Source organism: Actinia tenebrosa, unplaced genomic scaffold (genome assembly GCF_029948245.1).
Source record: "Actinia tenebrosa isolate PJP-AT-01 unplaced genomic scaffold, QUT_ActTen_1.0 PGA_scaffold0__85_contigs__length_37466705, whole genome shotgun sequence".
Lineage (NCBI taxonomy): Eukaryota > Metazoa > Cnidaria > Anthozoa > Actiniaria > Actiniidae > Actinia > Actinia tenebrosa.
The window spans coordinates 34,910,314-34,928,320 of NW_028292569.1; the positions used below are offsets into that span (position 1 = coordinate 34,910,314).

An 18,007-nucleotide genomic window follows, 5' to 3' on the forward strand; every position below is an offset into this window, starting at 1 on the left:
ATTTCATTAGGTATGGAAATAATGCAACTTTCCTTTCCTTTCCTTTCCTTCAAAGCCATGTGCCGCAACTTTTTACAGTTACATCAATTCTACCGTGATAGCCACATACAAAGGACTAAATTCCATTAATTTAGCCGTCTAAATTTCGATGATTTTAAGAATGGACGACGCTTAGTCTTGCTAATGAACACCGGCTCGAAATATATTATTATTATAAATTATTGTTACTATTTTGTATAAATAACTAAAGGCTTCTACATTATTTGCAGGGTATTACATCTCTTTTATCTTATTATCATCTTTACATTTAGTTTGTTTATTTTCTAATTACTTCATTCGGAACATAAGGACAAGCTAGGCTTGAATACCAGCACTATAATATTTTGAAAGCGAAATAGAAATACGGCGAGATAAAGATAAAATTGGGAGCGAGTAAAAGAAGTGAATCAAATGGATGAATAAATAAATAAACAGATAAATTGCTGCACAATAGAAAAAACGGAAGTCATGAAATTTCCATAAGAAACACTTAATGGTTTTCTTCTCAATATTTTTACCTATGTTAAAATATATAGTCGATATACACAGTGCAGAATATCTTCAGTTCCAAAATTACCAGTTACTTTTGTCAGCAAATGAAGAAATTCCCCAATTCGAAAAACAGCGATATTTCTGATGACGATTTTTGAACCCCTCGGTGGGATACTAATGGAGCTACCAATGAAGAGTCATCATATCTCATGAATAATTACATCTTACTCCTAGCACCCTTTCAGATAATTCAGTACTTGAAGATCGACACAAGAGTCTAAAAATCTTTCTTGAGGAGTCGACATCGGCAAGAGTTCAACTCACCACGAAGCGAGTAAGCCAGGAATCAATCAAATATCATGCATAGCCATATCGCTGCTGTCAATTTTTGTCGCGAACAAGGTAAGTTGTCCTTAAGACTTGTGGGTTTTAATACCATTCTTCAGCACTATCAGTATAGTTTTAAAATGCTTCGCAAATCTTAACAAACGACCCGGCACTTGTGCTCTTCAGTAGACTTCATGAGTTCTAAATTTCCATACATCCTATTTCATAATTCCCGCGCGATGTATAGAAATGTTTTAAGATTTAAAAAATTCGCTCCTAAACCGACCTGGCGGAAAAAGACATTTTCTAGTAAAATCTACGGGCAAGAACACCTGAAAATGAAATGATGAATTATGTATTTAGAAACAAACGCATATCTCCTAATGCTTGAAAGGTTTATGAGTGAGTATCTCTTGACATGAATCGAGATGTTGCGAGCTTTTGGAATGAGTGCCGTTGCCTGATCTATTTGAAGAGTTCTCCGAAGCGCTTTCTATAGCCGAAGATAACAGAATAAATTTTAATATTGACACTGGATATCGTTTCAAAATGACAACAAATAGTGATTTATCGGTACAAAAGCATTCATATATAGCGGGTTTTACTTTGCCAACTGAAATACTGGAATAACAAGGGTTGAGATGTTTTTCGTTTTGCGGTAACACTTCAATGCTAAGTTCTAGTTGACATTACTTTATGTAATTGTAAGGCAGTTTTCAAGTATACTCTGTTGCTAGAAAGCGGCACAGTGGGGAGTATAATATTCCTTTTATTTAGTGAAGAGTTTGACAATCCGTCGAATGACTGTATAGGAATTGGTTACTACAATCCGAGAAAAAGAAAGAGAGAGGAAGTTTGTGTTTTAACTTTCTATTGTTAGGCAGAAACATTTCCATCCTACGAAAACGGAGTGACATAAAAACTTCATTAAAACACTTCCATCTTCCATCTGCTTTGTAATGGAATCAAAACAATGGAAAGCGAGTTTTTTTGGTCATAGATTTATTGTTTGTTATGTGAAAATGCGTTAAGACTGTTAAACATTTTATGTTATTGAAAAATCGCATTTTCCCCCGGTCAGAAACCATCTTAAAATGATGCAACTTCGTAACCTTTCTTATCTAAATATGCTCTGTGTTATTCTTATTTGTAAAGATGTTGTTTGGTAACGTTACTATATCGGGTTAATTAAAGTTTACTAAATCCACCGGCAAAAACGATTGGAGTAAGAAATATATGCAAAAGCGAATAGCATTAACCGCGTGGGATTTAATGATTGAAATTATAGGGCTTAATTAATGGTACAAGTCACTACCACCAGAGGGAAACATCTTAATAACAAAAACAAAATAAACGTACATTGAATAAAATTGAATGAATCAAAAGCCATTTGCAGTTCAGAAACGGGCATTGATAATTACACGACTTTTAGAGTAACCATTACTTTATTTCCGCCATGCAAGATTCTTGGTGGCGTTAATGGAAAATAGAAATATAATGGCAGATAATGCTACCGGTAAAAAAAATATTGCAATAACAATAATAAAACCTTTGATGGTGTTAAAAATAACAGCATCGTTACTACTAAAGTCTGCCTTACACAGAGTTACATTAAGAAAAAAATCGATAACTACTAAAGAATCTTATGTATTCGAGTTTGTTTGTTTCATCTCGGCTTATAGCTGTGATCCACCTCGATCGCCTTTCTTCTGACAAATATTTAGCTTCTTCCCCTTGACTAGTAACGATAGAAGGTACTCTTGCAAAATAAACTCCTTTATCTCTTCCACTTTTCGATGCGCAGCCAACAATCATACATAAAACCATCTTCACACTCAAGACGCTCTTGGTTTGTTTACACTTTTGGTACACCAATATGGCGGCTAGCAACGGTTGTCAAGTGATTTGGTCACGTGCGTGAAAACGATCTATTCCATTTGAAAAACTACCCGCTCTTAGTTCGAATGGGTTCATACTTGCTACTTTTACGAAGCAAAGCGGTAAATCGTAAAGTAACTATACCTAGTTTCTAAGTTCATCTGGAAGCCGGAGGCTGGCAATAATACTCTGTCTAAACATAGTCAATACCCCTCATTAAATATGGTCTAAACTAACAGGTAATATATACAGTCCTTTGACTAAACGTTGTCGTTGATCGGATCATTCCTACGCGCCTAGACCGAAAAGGATAACGGGTAAATTACCCAGAACTTGTGTCATCCAAACTGCTCGCCAGTTTAAATCTTCGCCGTATGCTCGAGGCATGGTTTTAGCAAATTAAATGGGATCGAAAAAAGCGAGCTCAAGACGTGTTAGATAACATATGCGCAGCTAGTAACTGTCAATTAATTATCCCCATGATACTGTTCGGTCTAGGAGCGTAGGGATGAAGCCGATCAAACGACAACGTTTAGTCAAAGGACTGTATATCTACTTGGCATGCAAACAACCTCTAAGCTGACAGTAAGTCAGGGACGCCCAAGGTAAAGAGGTCTGTTTAGCAAGGTTGATAGTAAGGTTTGAGTTCAACTTCTATTTGAGAGATGTTGGTGGCCTAGACTGTTAATACAATTCCTCTTTTCCATCCATACTCAGTCGAGTCGTGTTTTTCCCCTAACTTGATCGCGCGTGTCGCTTCAAACTTGTCCCCACGCCCCGCGCGACCAGAATAGGGCGGCCAAAAGTGACCCGACTGATAACAGTTTATTGGTAGCCAAGCACTGAAATCATTTTAATGACAAAAGTGGTGGTGATGATGATGAATTAAGATTAAGCGAGGGGGTGGGAAGATGTTATAAATGAACACTAAAACAAGATTCCAAATAAAGTGGATCGAATCCTTTGGGGGTAAGGAGGAAGGAAAATTGACACTCTCACCCTAAGGGGGAGTAGAGGGGATAGCATAATGGTCATTAGCAAACGTATGACCAATATAAGTGATGGAGCACTTAAGGTTCTAAAACGATCGTCATGACAACCGGCCGCGACTTACTTTTCTTACCAACAATTATTGTATAATGCTCGCTATCGCTATTGATTCGGATCTCACGCACGGAAATTCGTGCTAAAAAAATGTAGAGCTACACGGTAATTAAGCCGTATCTTTAACGTATCTCTGCGGGCTTCAAGTACAACGTCTGCTAGGTTCTCACGTGAAATGTTTTCTCATTTTACAGTTAAACACAAAGGTAAGTAGGTGTATATGCTTCAGTGAAGGTTGCATTATATACATGCAGCATACATGTGTGAACCGATATCAATAAGAAAGCCAGCCTTCTGCATCTCGGATCGGCTTCCTGGGGATAATCGCCTAAAGGAGAAAGGGAAAAATGACTGAGTAGCTTCTGGGGTAATCGAAAACTAGCTTAAGGGATGGTCAAATTCGAACTGAAGAAAACACATTGATATTATAGTTAATCGCTAACTAATTGGTTAAGATTCACAAACATTATTTCGTACAATTTTTCGTGATTAAGGAAATAAAAATAATATAATAAAAAAAGGAAAAGAAAGGTAATGCTATAGAACAAGAACAAACAAAAAACAAGGGAAGCCAGCCCATTCGAAGATCAAAAAGAAAGCGAAATAATAGCAAACTAAAAAAAGAAAACCTGCACTACAAAATGATTATGAGATATAGGAACAGTAAGAATACTGTCGATTTTAGAGAACATCTAAGACAACTTAAGATCGCACCGGCTTTAGAACAGGTCTAAAGTACTTCTGAATATCAACCACACTTCCTAGGTACTGTTAATCCAGGTTAATCTAATCGTCTTACAAAGGTAAAAAATGAACTAGTGCTGAGAATGTTTGCAGTGAGAACACCCGAACCAGGTTATTATTTCCTGAACTTTCTTCTTTTTTAAGCCCTCTATAGCTAAAATGAAGCATCGAGTGTTCAAATAAACCGAATGAGAAAAATAAATCTTATTTCCCATTGATTGGCTCAAGGGATGGCTTAAAGCATTTTTATTTAAAAAATCGAAGTTTTCACGGTTAGAGTGACCTCACTTTAAGCTATTTCTCTTGATTTTTTGTCTTGATTTTTAATTTTTTTAAATTTTTGCTCGTGTAGCTTTTTGCTAGTCTATTCTTTCAATACCAAATGTATTGCAAGTATAAACGGAGGAAAACAAACATATTAAAGAGAAGAGTATAACCACGCCGGAACTGTGAGAATGAGATTGTGCACGTTAAAAGACAGCTGCATAACAATCGATAAATAAGGACCATTAGGTCGCCCCTTAAGAGAATTACCTACTCCATTTACGAAATATTATCTAACATTTATTCGAGGGTTGTGGTACACAAAACGTGCCTGCAAGATATATTGCTTTTTAGAAACCGTTGCATTACTAAATATTGAATAATTGTACTGATGTAATTACGACTCTTATCAGTTAGGTATATAGCCACAAATCTAGCTACAGGTCAATATCTTGACAATGATTTAATTCATTTGATTCGAGAAAATTGTTTTTAGTGTTGACAACTACAGCTATGAAGGGGTTGCTACAATTATCACATTTAGGCAGCGCACAATTACTTCGAGTAAGAAATGGGAAATGAATGCTTCAGTTTTTGTTACAAAAATGATTATCTTTAGTAAAAGGGTAATTTCCATGTAAATTTGATCTGCAAAGCCAGCCAAGAAAGCAGGTGCTTGGTTAGATGTCAAATTGAAATTCCTAGATTCTCTTTGAATTCTGTGACAGGGTTATGGTAATAGAGAAACAAAGACCTGTTCACAGCTTGTTAATTATTCAACAGGCAGGTTTAGAGCCTTAGCTTTGCAAGAATCCGCAGTTATAAAAGGAAGTGAAGTAGCAACGTGGATGCTCGACAAGTCCTCAAAAATGGGTTAAAATGGGTGCCGGCGGGACCAAAATTATGTTCCAAGGTAAAATAACTTTTAAGAAGGTTTCAGAGCACTTTAAAAATTATCAATTGAAATATTTGCGATCAGGAACGTTTCGGTGATGGTAGTATGCAGTATCTAGAAAGCACCTGCTTGCTGCAGCTAACGAGAAGTCTCACGCAGCCAGCTAGGATTTGTGTTCATCTTTTAATATCTGATTTTCAGAATGAATGATAGATGCTAGGAATTCGATAAAAAAAATAAAACTACGAAAATAATGCCACTATGGTGAACAACTGGACAGAGAAGCGTAGGAAATAGGATTGAAAACAAATAGCGAAAAGGAAAACTTTCAACTCACTCAGCATTGAGTTGTATTTCTTGTTTCGAAAGCTGCTTCATGTACATTTATACCCGGCTATAGCGAATGTACTATTTATCAAACCTAAAACACTGCATGAACATACGACTAATTTTTTAAAAACAAATGAATTTTTGTCAATTTTATTAAGAAACAGGCAAGTGACAAAAACAACCCTGGGATAAGCTGAAATCGATGTAACATTATCACAGAGTACTCGAAGTCGATTTATTTTCTGAAAAGCATAGTGTTATGTATAACTTTTTTTTATAATAAGGAAGTAGAATTGAGTAGGAGTTTTTTTCACAACTTGGTTCAAATTGGAAAGGCTTCATAATGAAAGATATCCAAAGCGTTCACTGAAGACCTGACCAACAGGGTTCAACACTATAAACAATCAATTGAATATTTGAATACACTCAGTTTTTAGGTATAATATTTTAAAAGTTCTTGCAAAAAAACTTTCGGTCATGGCTGGAATTTAATAACATCCAAACGACGAAATGTGTACAGGAGTAGCGCGATATGTCATTATAAGCAAACAGTCGGACGCATTTAGGAATGATTGCGGTTGTTGTGGTCAAAACAAACTTCTCAATACAGGCAGACATCTATAAACACTCGTGAAATCTTTCAGTATACTGTGATATAGTTAAACTATTTTCGATTTTGGCATTACTTGAGCAATACAGAATAGAACTACTTATAACTATGACTTTCTATTTTCCTCGAGTGCTTCGTTTGGGTTGTTGAAAAAGCCGGGGCTACGACAACTTTCATAGTTAAATCCTATTACGATTGTTTTGTCAGTCAAAAAATGGAAAACTGGCAAATCTCCATGTAAACAGTGGCTCAAGCGGTGCCAATATTTCTCGTGAAATTTCTAGTTGAAAAGAAAAACAAAATACAACATCGTTATTTGAATATTTATGCGTAGGAGTATATTGTGCGTAGGATGAAGTGTTGAATATTCGAGAGCAAAAAAACTAAAGCAATTAAATCTGTCAGCCAATCATTCAATGAATTAGTCTGGATAAGAACTCTTGATGAGTGTTCGCTTTTCCCACTCATAAAGAGAGGTCCAAAGAGTGCTTAGTACTTTACAAAGACTGGTAGAAAATCTCTACTCTAATGGTTGGTTGGTCGAGGTAAATCCTAAGTCGCCCCATTTAGTCATTTTCTTTCTGAAAAAGTCATGCTTAATGACAGGAAGGAATTTTCCAATTTTATAACAATGTATTTAATAGCTGTTTTTTTCCATAAAAAACGCACCGAATACTCTTTCTTCTAATTGGTATATCTTTATACTCGCCGGTTCACAACAACAAAATAGTCAATTTCGTATAGAAGATTTTAAGCCACACTTAATAGGAAGCAAGTTTTAATCTTGGGAAACGATATTTGTGTATTGTGCGGGTACCAAATTCGCGTGAAAAAAAAAAAGAAGATTGTAATCGATTTTAATTAGAATTTTTTCGCGGGTTTGTATCTTTCTTTATAATATCGTCTTTGTTTATCTTCTGTGTGGAATCTACTATACTCTATGTGGTGTGTCTTTGCTATGAGTCTTCGGTCATATTTAGTAAAACCAGACAAAACAAGTTTTACGAGTTTTTTAGATGAAACCATGTTGTAGATATGGGCTTTCTTCCGACGTTTAGTGGAATACCGCAGTTATCCGCCTTGGGTACAATTAGTGGCTTGCAACCATTCATAATGAAACTAGTGAAGAACGCCTAATATTGGCGCCCGGCCCTCCTTTGATGGTACATATGATAATTTTGCTTTGATTATTTTCTTTATTTTGTTTAGTTTTTCTCGCTGATTGCTTCAAGCAAAATCAATAAAACTCGGATATTTTACGTGTTTCTTAATTTTGTATTCAGTCATTCCATAGTGTTAGAGTATAAACGAAATAGACTATTGGCATATCCTGTATTCTCATTGGTTACGTTGCTAAAGATCTACTCATGAGTGACAAGCCCCGTAGTACATATTGAGGAATTCTTTTTGGAACGACAGCGTTTACCAAGCTTATGCAGGTTTATATGGGCTCTGAAGTGAAAAAGGCGAATCTAGAACTGGTTTTTGGAAAACAAGGGGGAGGGGACGGGAGAGGGACGCAAGCCGTCGCAAGCAGACGCAACTCCAAGCTAGTTCATGTTCTCAATAAGAAAAAAAGCGATGCAAACGCAAGATTGTTTATTACTTGCGTTGGCTTGCGCTTGTGCTTATGGTTGCTTCGGCTTGCGTCGCTCTTGAGAACCAGTCTTTATAAAAATAATAAAGTTAATCTGTATGACACTAATATCTTTCGAGGTGAACAGTGCGAATTTTGAGTGAATGTTATCAGTGAAATACGCCTTTCTAACGTACAAAGAAAGATTGACCAAAAACCGCGAAAGAGCGTGGGCACCAAATCTGGAAACCAAGCCGGCGCAATCAATTTTGTCTCAAAATTCAGAAATATAAATGCGGAACGAGCTCATGATCTTTGAACTTCACCAGGAACGACATTCAGTCTGCAAACAAAACCTTTGCCTGTGCGTGTGTGCATGCCCTACTGAAATCTCCCAGGGCCTACAGAAAATTCCAGGGCCTATATTTTGGTCTATTATATATCTCAGGGACTATTTTTGATTGGCCAACACAATTACTGCAAGCCACCAAAGCATTTAAAGAGGAACCAGATGCTGGTCCTACCCAGTTTCTTGGGCTTGCGCGTGCAGATTCCCTTCATTATTGGTGAAGACGAAAAGGATCGTGGGCTTTAGGAGCCATTACTACAGTCTTAGCAGCTTGGGGAAGGATAATAAGGTTCTACGTTCCGCGTTTGATGTCTGTTTAGAAGCATGATTACAAAGCTGATGAACCTATCTCTTTATATAGGTCAGAAAAATTCTATCAATTTATTTTTATGTTCATGGACAGCAAGCCGGAATAATTTAGTATAGCCTCATCGCATATTTCGCATTACCAAATTGTCTGTTTTCGATTATGCCTGAAAACGGCGAGTTAGACCAGCACTTCTGCACACATTCAATGACTTAATCATATACTGCAAACTAAGGCACAAAAACTCAAAAAAGTACAGCATCACCTTACCATAAAAAAAGAAAAAGAAAATACGACTTTATGTGCCGTTTTATAGGCACAGCAGGAATTGGAATAATTTTGGGGTAAAATCAAGTCAACTGTGAGCAGTTGTGTCAATAGGAAAACCACGTTGGTGGGGATGATTGACTTTAGTGGTTGGATTGTTATTATCATCCGACTTACAACTATATTGTTTCTTCTTGCAGCATCAAAGCATACGCAAGGTACCACGGAAGAAACACACAGTATGTTAGCAGAAACAGGACAAGATGCGTCTTACAAACAAACGGATAATCAGAATGGTAGGTCCTTATGATGTATGTACCCCGTTTCGTATGCGTTAGGATTTATGCTGGACAGTACCTAAACTACGTGAGTCCAAAACAACTAACCAGCATTCACTGTGTCTTGAAATTATCCTATGTTAAACTGATATTTCATATTTTTAAAGCACGAGGAAGAAATCTAAGCTATTTAATTTCTTATTGACTATAGATCGGATCTATATTAGTATTAAATGTATTAGCAAGAATTTGATTATGAGGTGAAAAAAAACAACACATTGTCCGATAAAAAATTTACTAACCAAATATTTACGTTATACACACTTGATTAACAGTTACAATACAAGAAAGACAAAGAATAATGATGATAAATAAAGCCGGTTAATCGAAAATATTACTCAAAAACGAAAACATTCGACTCACGAGTTAATTTAGGCATAGTGAGTAGAGTATTGAATTCAACTCACTTATATGAATGATTAGATCAAGTTAACGTTATATTCAGGTGGTAATAGAGTGATGATAATCTTAAGTAAGCTTTATGAATTGAAAATTAGAACCGCACGACTTCAAGTTGGTTTAAACCGTGCGCACTCAGACGATACCAACGATTTGGAGGTTACCGACGCATTTATATTACCCTAGAAAAGGAATCATAACGAATATTTACTTTTCATTTAGTACTGAAGACGAGTATAGCATAACGTATCCTTTTGAAGACTTATGGCTAAAAAAGATTTTGGGGTTTTACAGGATTTTTTCCCGGGTTTTTGGTTCTGTTCACTGTATGCTTAATCTCATATGATTTAGCACATTCGCTTCCTTCTTTCCGGGTACCGATTTCAAAGCTGGTTTTTTTGACCAAAGTTTAGTTTCATTCGATCTCAATATCACGTGCTGATATGCAACGATTTTATTAACAAGTTTAACGAGGTACTAAGGTAAAAAGAATCAATCGGCGTACATTTACAACCTAATTATTCCCTTGTCCCATAAAAAATACACACAAAAACAGGGTACACCTCTCCTGGTCTAATTTGATAAGGAAACTGATACTGATTTTGGTCTTTTTGCACGACTATCGTTCGGTGCCAGCGCGGTCGTACACGTAAGCTGATGGAGTAGGGAATGTTTGAAGAAATACTAAATAATGAATATATTCCTATATCTACCGGTACGAATAATGTGAAAGAAACAACGAAACGTACCTACTATAGAGATCAGGTGATAAGGATTTATACTGTATAATAGGTAATTTGAACAGGAATTATTACTAAGATTAGGTTACTCCAAACAACTCGAGCTAATTCAAAAACTGAAGCTAGTTTCTTTTGAAAATTAGAATAATTATAGACATTTTTTATCTTCCCACTAAACGGTATTGCTAATAAAGATAAAAAATAGCGTAATAATGCGGTTTGTTAGTGTGACGCATGCGCAGTTCTGTGCACCTGTTTTGTTTTCGATGTCGCCGATCGCAAGCCTGTGAGCTTTTCAGTAAGATGTTAAGATAACTGCGATTCGAAGCTGAATTATGGGGCAAGACTTGGGCAAAACGAGCCGGCTTTTGAGTAAGTGTCGACTGGAATCTCAGTGCTTTTTCGTTGGATGGTTTTTTTCAACCATAGTGTAAACTAAACCCGCTGGTGTTTTGCTTTTCTTATCAACGTAGGTATCAGGCGAAAAGGAAGAATACCCCCAGAAGAAGCTCGTCTTACCGGTGCAAAAATACAAAATTCGAACGGTGGGGATAGATTTAATTCTAATACCATTCATTTTGTCGATCAAATAATATACCCAGTAAGATAAACGAAGTTTAAGCAGTAGTACCCTATGTATGATATATAGCTATAGTTCTGTCTGTTTTGTTTACATCTCGCATATATTATACGTCGAACGTCTGCATTATCAAGATCATAAGCCGCTTGACTGAGACTCACCAAATATATAACGTGACCTAAATCCTAGTAGTCTATTCAGAAAATTTTTGAACTTCATGCCTTATTATTAGCCTGACATATTTGTATTAACCTTAAGTTTATTGTTTACTTGAATGTCATATGCCGGGTATTTACAAGTAAAGTTGGTGTAATAAGTCGTCGTAGTTACATGTCAGTTTATTGTATTATCGTTGTCCTCGAAAATTGTATTTCATATTATGGACTTGAATTTGAACTCACAAACGTACATATATGATTGATATTTCACTGAATTTCGCTCTGGTGGGAACAGCAGTATTAATAGCAGTATTACTATAGATTCAAACAATTTTTAAAAATAATTACCTATGATTGTTATTGTTTTAATGTAACACTCAGTACACTTTTAAAGAAACGATTAGTCGTAGCATTTTAAAGGTTTTTTTTTTGCAGATTTTGATCAATAACTTTTTATGGTGATAAACAGCTAAATGTCATCTCTACATCTCGTGTTCAACTCAATATTCATCACATTTTAAAATTTTCATTCGCCTGGTTTGTTTAGTCTGATCTACTAGCTGGTTTTTGAAAGATAGCTCTGATATTTCTTAACTTGGTACTTTATATAGTTTAAAATTTTGACCATCAATGTTTAGTTTTCATCAAAACAAATTATTTTAAAATAACGTATGCTTCAACATATTTTCAGTACATCTTCAAAATAGGTTGGTATTCGAAGGACCAAAGGGACAAAAAAGTCAAAAAGAGAAAAGAGGTTCACCACAAATCTACCATGTTATCAGAGTTGTGTTATTGATTTTAGGCTTCCATGGATTTTTGTATTGACTCCTTAATTTACTAACTACTGTGTCATCATTTTTATTTAATGGCAGTCTTCATAAATCTAAGGAAAAATCTGCATACTGTAGCATTAGAGTTTCTGTCTGAATGGGAGCATTCATAATTTATGGGGTGGAGGTTAATGATTGGGAAGGGGGGGGGGGGGGGGGGGGGGAGTTGTTGGCATTTGTAGAGGAGCCAGGCATTTTGTCATGTAACAATAAGGGGGTTTATTGAAACTATTTTTGATATTTAGTGTGTATTATAACAGTCTGTAGTTTGGGGGGTTCACTGAAAAATATTTTGTTGAAGTAGGAGAGCCACACCAAAAATACTATTTTGAAATGTAAAATCCCCATGGCCTTTCTCCCCTCCCCAACACACACACATAAATTATAAACCCTTCTTCAATGTACTCTGACCTTGGCTTTGGTTCAATGAAAGGCTAAACTTCCGATGATTAAAAATGCCAGCAGACAGTCTTGTTTTTTAGTATTTATAAGTAGGGATTCTGAGAGTGCAAGAGATGTTAGAAATATAGCCATGTTGGAGGACTTTAACAACATATTTGGTTATCAATTCATTGGTGGTGTCGACAAACATGAAGATTGCATTATGCATATTAAATTACTCAGTATGTCCTGACCTCATTGTGTCTCATCTCAAAATAAATAAGTAAATAAGATAGATAAATTTGGGGGAACAGTCTTCAACATAGGAGAGGGACCAATAAACTCAACAGAGTGGGTTTCATCTAAGAATTGGACCAGAGATCACAGCCATGAGATGAAAGAAGCTGCACATTATACTACTGTTACTTGAATAAAATATAACTGCTTATCAAAACATCATTGATAAGGATGTTAATCAGTACTTTCTAGCTGAATTTCATAACTTGTAAAAATGTTTATGATTTATATTTTTGCTTAATTTGTCATGATTACGTCATACCTAACTATTGTTTGGCAAATATTAGTTTACTCATGCATTTACCATATTTTTTATAGAGCCAGAATATAAAACACAACACATTGGATGCCGCATTGATGGCCTAGAAGATCTTTTGCAACACACAAAGTTCACTAGAGCTGAATTACAACGCATGTATAGAGGATTTAAAAATGTGAGTACATAGTTATATTTGCAAATGTTAACATAGTGTATAATATACAAGATATAACAATACTATTCTTAATCGATGTTTTTTCTTTCAAAAAAGAAAATATGTTGTGGAGTGTATTTGCACTGACCACACCCTCTACCCCTATGACATCATCTGTTTATACTGAAGAAATAGAAAATGCTCACCATGCTGTGTGCAGTTATAAAGCAGGGGGTTGGTTCTGCATAGTGGAGTGCTTCTCTACATTTCTGAAGAGTTCTTCCAATCTCCAAGTGCTTTATGACTCCACATAGCACAGCACAGCAAGCAAGTTTTTTATTTCTTTTATAAAATACAAATTACAATAACCGTTATTTTAGATAGAAATGATGCAACTGAAAGTGTGCATGCATGCTGTGTGCTTTTATTAAGCACATGCTCCAAACCAATCAGAACGCAGGATATTTATAACATTTATTTTATGATTAATCTTCTTTACCTTGGTTTCTAGAAGCTCTCTTGTGCCAGTGCTTCATGGTCAAAAGTTCCATTATAAAACCTTCAGCCAAAAAGCACTTGTGAGATAGAGCCTCTGGAACCCAGGGTAGCTGTTCTTATTATGTCTAGCTAATCACTTTTGATTAGGATAAATAAAGTTATTATTATTATACGATCATTCAAATTCATGTACTGTCTCATGTACATCATGATTTACTAGGCCAAGATAGCCTAATCATTATCATCATCATTATCATTATCATCATCATTGTCATTATCTTTATCATTATCATTATTATATTATTATTATGAGTATGGTTGTGCTTAAATTAATTTGATCAAATTTGTATGCAGGAATGCACTAATGGCTTAGTAGATCGGGAAACATTTAAAAGAATTTATGCACAGTTTTTTCCATATGGTGGTAAGTACTTGTTTTATCATGCCTACATTAATGGTTTTCATTAGAAACTAAACTGTTTTCTTATGGTTTACTTAAATATAAAAGTTTATATTTTTTCACTAGACTCAAGTCAGTATGCAAATATACTGTTCAACGTGTTTGACCAAAACAAAAATGGAAAAATTTCCTTCGAGGTAAGTTATCATAATTTTGAATAGACAAAAACGTATATCTTACTTAATGCTATTAACATTTCTTATACATTGGCGTAAATATCATAAATTATAATCATAAGTTTAAATCTCTAAAGGAAAAGTAAGTTCAACTTACCTCACGTGTATCGACTTGAGTTCTAGATCTTGAAGTAGGAAAATGAGACCCAATATCATGTCCAAATGATCTCAAAATTGGTCAGAATAGTCATCAAACCCAAAGTAACATTGTAGTTTTGTATCGAAGACGTTTAATAGGTAAAAGAAGACGTATTTCAAGAAGAAAATATCCAACTTTCTTCCTACCGTCTTCTCCCTTTCATTCATTCAAGCAGAATGACAAGCTGCAACTTTTACAAACTGATTATGACGTTTGCGTGACGTAGGAAAAAATCTGGTTCTTTGATTGGTTAGATTTAAATTTACGTCGTAGCGCGCACTATTTTTAATTTTTAGGGAGGGGAGGGAGAGGACAATCTATAACAAAAAGAAAATGAGAAAAAAACAGAATGGAAAAAAGAAAAAATAAAAAGGAAGGAAAGGAAGAAAGGAACTAAGAAAGGTGCTAAGAAAGCATAAAAGGTAAACAAACGAACATCTGATTAAGGTTTTTTGAATTCTTTTTATAGGATTTCGTGCTTGGATTATCAATATCTTTGCATGGAACGTTAGACGAAAAAATGAAGTGGGCATTTAACCTTTATGACTTGGATGGTGATGGCGTAATAACCAGAGAGGTAAGACGTAAAGTCTGTCTGCGGTTTGGCAATTCAATGTGAATAACATTCAGATGTAATGCGGTTAATATTTCTATATTTTGTACAGGAACTTGCTACTGTGGTTCATTCTGTGCATTGCATGATGGGAGAAGCACTGCAACCTACTGAGGAGTGCAGTGTTCAGGAACAAGTAGAGCGACTTTTCACGGTAAACTTCAGAGCTTTTGCTGTAGCGTATCTTAATTAAATATTTGTTGAACGGTAACAAGTAGAGAAGGAAGGAAGGAATTGGCAAGAACGAAATATAGCGAACGAATGAGCGAACGAAAGAAACAAAAGAGGGAACGAGGGACTATTGAATAAAAACTAATTATTCGAGAGTTATAAAAAACCAACGCATAAATGAGAATGAATGAATAAATGGTTGGATGGATGAAAAATGAGCGGAAACAAACAAAACAACGAATATGATGACAAAAGAATAAAGAAATGGATTAATAGAAAGGTAAAATAAGAAAGGATAAAAAGGTAATAACATGCATGTTGTACGCTTATTTTTTTCCAGCTTATGGATACAAATGAAGATGGTGTCATAACAGAAGACGAATTTATTGAAGGCTGCAAAAAGGTACGTACTGAACAAATTCAGCACTCAGGCAGGGGCGGATCCAAGAATTTTAGAAGTGAGTGACTATTACGAAGGTTTTACCAGGAATTCGAGGAAAAGGGGGGTGACCGTTACTAACTGAGAAATTTGAGCAAAAGGGGAGGGGGGGGTGAATAGTCACCCTTTTTACCACCCCTGGATCCGCCCCTGCTTAGAATTAATTTCATCTGTTCTGATGCACAATTTTGGATTGCGAGCAGTAACACTTTTCCCTCCAGACTCAGTTAAAACTAGTTTTTAAAATACCGAGTTTTAGGATTCCTGTGGACGCGGAAATTGGACGCCGAGTAGGCGGGGAGCGCGGAGAGAGAACACTACCGTAGGGCGCACGGTGGCACATGCCCCCCAAAAGTTTGCTTTCGGCACCAAACTTTAATAATTCAAGCGGGTTTCCTGTGGATTTGGCGGGAAAATGGTACATCCCCCACTTCCTATAATCGAGGCCTCGCTACCCCAATGAGAGGAAAATTACTTTCTAGACGCTCGCAGTCCAGCATAATTTAGAGGTGCCAAGCAGACAAGACAGTTATTCATGACAATAATTCTTTTAATTTATAGGACGACTCAATCAAGCAAAGCCTTGCTGTTTTTTCGTCAGACCGATAGGCTTTATCCTCGGAATGACGTCATTAATTATGCAAATGTTATCGATTAATGATACGATTAATTGCTAAGTAATCCGCGTCGATATGATCTTCGTGGTACCGGAAGTCAAAAGACATTCCACCTACCGCATATTTATATATTTATCTATATTTAATATAATGAGCAAGTGTGAGAAGATCCTTGAACTGAAGCCTGCGACACAGCTGGGGTCGTAGATCGAACCGAAGAAAAGATGGGAAGGAGCTGACGTCAAGAAAGAACATTCGATCTTCTGGATTCCTGTCCCCGGCCACCCCCACCCCCACCCCCACTCCCCACGATTTTTCTTCGCCCTCAAGAGAGACAACCAGGCGTCTGACTCGAAAACGGGAGTTACCTTTGTTTCAAATATATCTAGACTAGTTTATAATATATAGAAAGTGAGTGGTCAGTGTACTGAACTTGAACAAGCTGGCCCTACATTATAATATATGCCCTCAATTTAAATAAAGTTATTATTATCATAAGATTTTATTACACCTTCGTAGACGTTTTGTAGTGCATCAGTGCTTCGTCAACAGTAGTTCATTTCTTTTTTCAATTCAGTAAGGTTTATGAGAATCGTAGGAAGGGTTTAAATAGATTGGCAAATTTTCTTCTGTTCACGCCCTTTGACACTCCTTATGAGTGTAAGTCATTAAATAAAATCAGTTGATAGTTATTTAATGAATTATTAACAAACTCCAAGTTAGCTGCTGCGTTTGTGAATAATAATAGGTAACCATGAAGCTATCTTGTTTGCCAGTATGTTATGATTTGATATTCGATAATAAGTCTTATGAGGGCCAAAATAGCCGCTTTCACATTTATCCATTTCTTCCTCCGCCCTAATTTTGTTGGATTTAATTTAATTTAATGTTTTCCCTAATTTTGCTAGAGGTCCATAGTTCGATCCTCAGGAACATCACGTCTGTTTCGACTTCTCTCTGTTCTGTGTAGCTTTAATTAGCTTTAAATACCCGTAAAAAGGAGCACTGATAGTATGAAGCGGGGTAGAGGACATTAAACATGAGTCCCTGGCTAGTGAGATTTGATCAACCACTCCCCGCGTTATTGAAGTAAAACAAATCACCTTTACCTTTTTTTACCTTTTTTTCATCCTTTTTCCCCTCTCCCTCTCTAAATACTTGATGTACTACAACCGGTTTTTTCAGTTATGAGCATCGAATAGCACGTATAATTTTACACGGTATGTTTGCTGGCTGTTGTCCAGCTTTCGCGCTATGCATGTACTCGAAAAACCGCAGGAAATTATGTTTTGAGACGACGTTTTGAAATATGACGCTACAAAATCTCTACGTCATACACGACGTAGCGGCGCACTTCCCTGCAGTTGAAGCTGATAGCCCTTAAGGAGTTAAGGAGTGATTTTTAAAATTGACCAGACGTGATTCGGATGCTTCTTATGGCTTTCGCAGGGGCGAAGTCACGCCCTAATCCATTCAGACTTCGTCCAAGTGTATGGCTGAAGGAAATACTTGCAATAGGATGAAAAAGTTACCCAAAATATTGTTATCCATCTGTCTGTCTTGTTCACCTTTG

The 18,007-nt window shown here is 36.1% G+C and overlaps 1 protein-coding gene across 5 annotated transcripts; it reads left to right on the forward strand.

The window, feature by feature from the left end:
• The first annotated feature begins 776 nt into the window (after window positions 1–776).
• On the forward strand, window positions 777–16,932 carry LOC116296820 (A-type potassium channel modulatory protein KCNIP2). 5 transcript variants are annotated; one of them, XM_031704916.2, is made up of 9 exons: window positions 777–933; window positions 9,383–9,478; window positions 13,227–13,342; window positions 14,174–14,243; window positions 14,346–14,416; window positions 15,064–15,171; window positions 15,260–15,361; window positions 15,719–15,781; window positions 16,379–16,932. In XM_031704916.2, exons 1-9 carry the CDS (start codon window positions 891–893, stop codon window positions 16,424–16,426), a joined length of 717 nt encoding a protein of 238 aa, XP_031560776.1. In that variant the 5' UTR covers window positions 777–890; the 3' UTR covers window positions 16,427–16,932. The 5 variants fall into 5 exon arrangements, with proteins under 5 accessions (XP_031560776.1, XP_031560778.1, XP_031560777.1 ...); XM_031704918.2 differs by lacking the exon at window positions 777–933 and adding an exon at window positions 3,924–4,046; XM_031704917.2 differs by lacking the exon at window positions 777–933 and adding an exon at window positions 5,626–5,761.
• The last annotated feature ends 1,075 nt before the right edge of the window (window positions 16,933–18,007 follow it).

Excerpts from the sequence above, each read along its gene's own strand:
- LOC116296820 (XM_031704916.2), top strand. The coding sequence starts at position 891 with ATGCATAGCCATATCGCTGCTGTCAATTTTTGTCGCGAACAAG. Across the intron at positions 14,244-14,345 it reads ACAGTTTTTTCCATATGGTG|ACTCAAGTCAGTATGCAAAT; the intron begins GTAAGTACTTGT and ends TTTTTTCACTAG. Across the intron at positions 15,172-15,259 it reads ATGGCGTAATAACCAGAGAG|GAACTTGCTACTGTGGTTCA; the intron begins GTAAGACGTAAA and ends TATTTTGTACAG.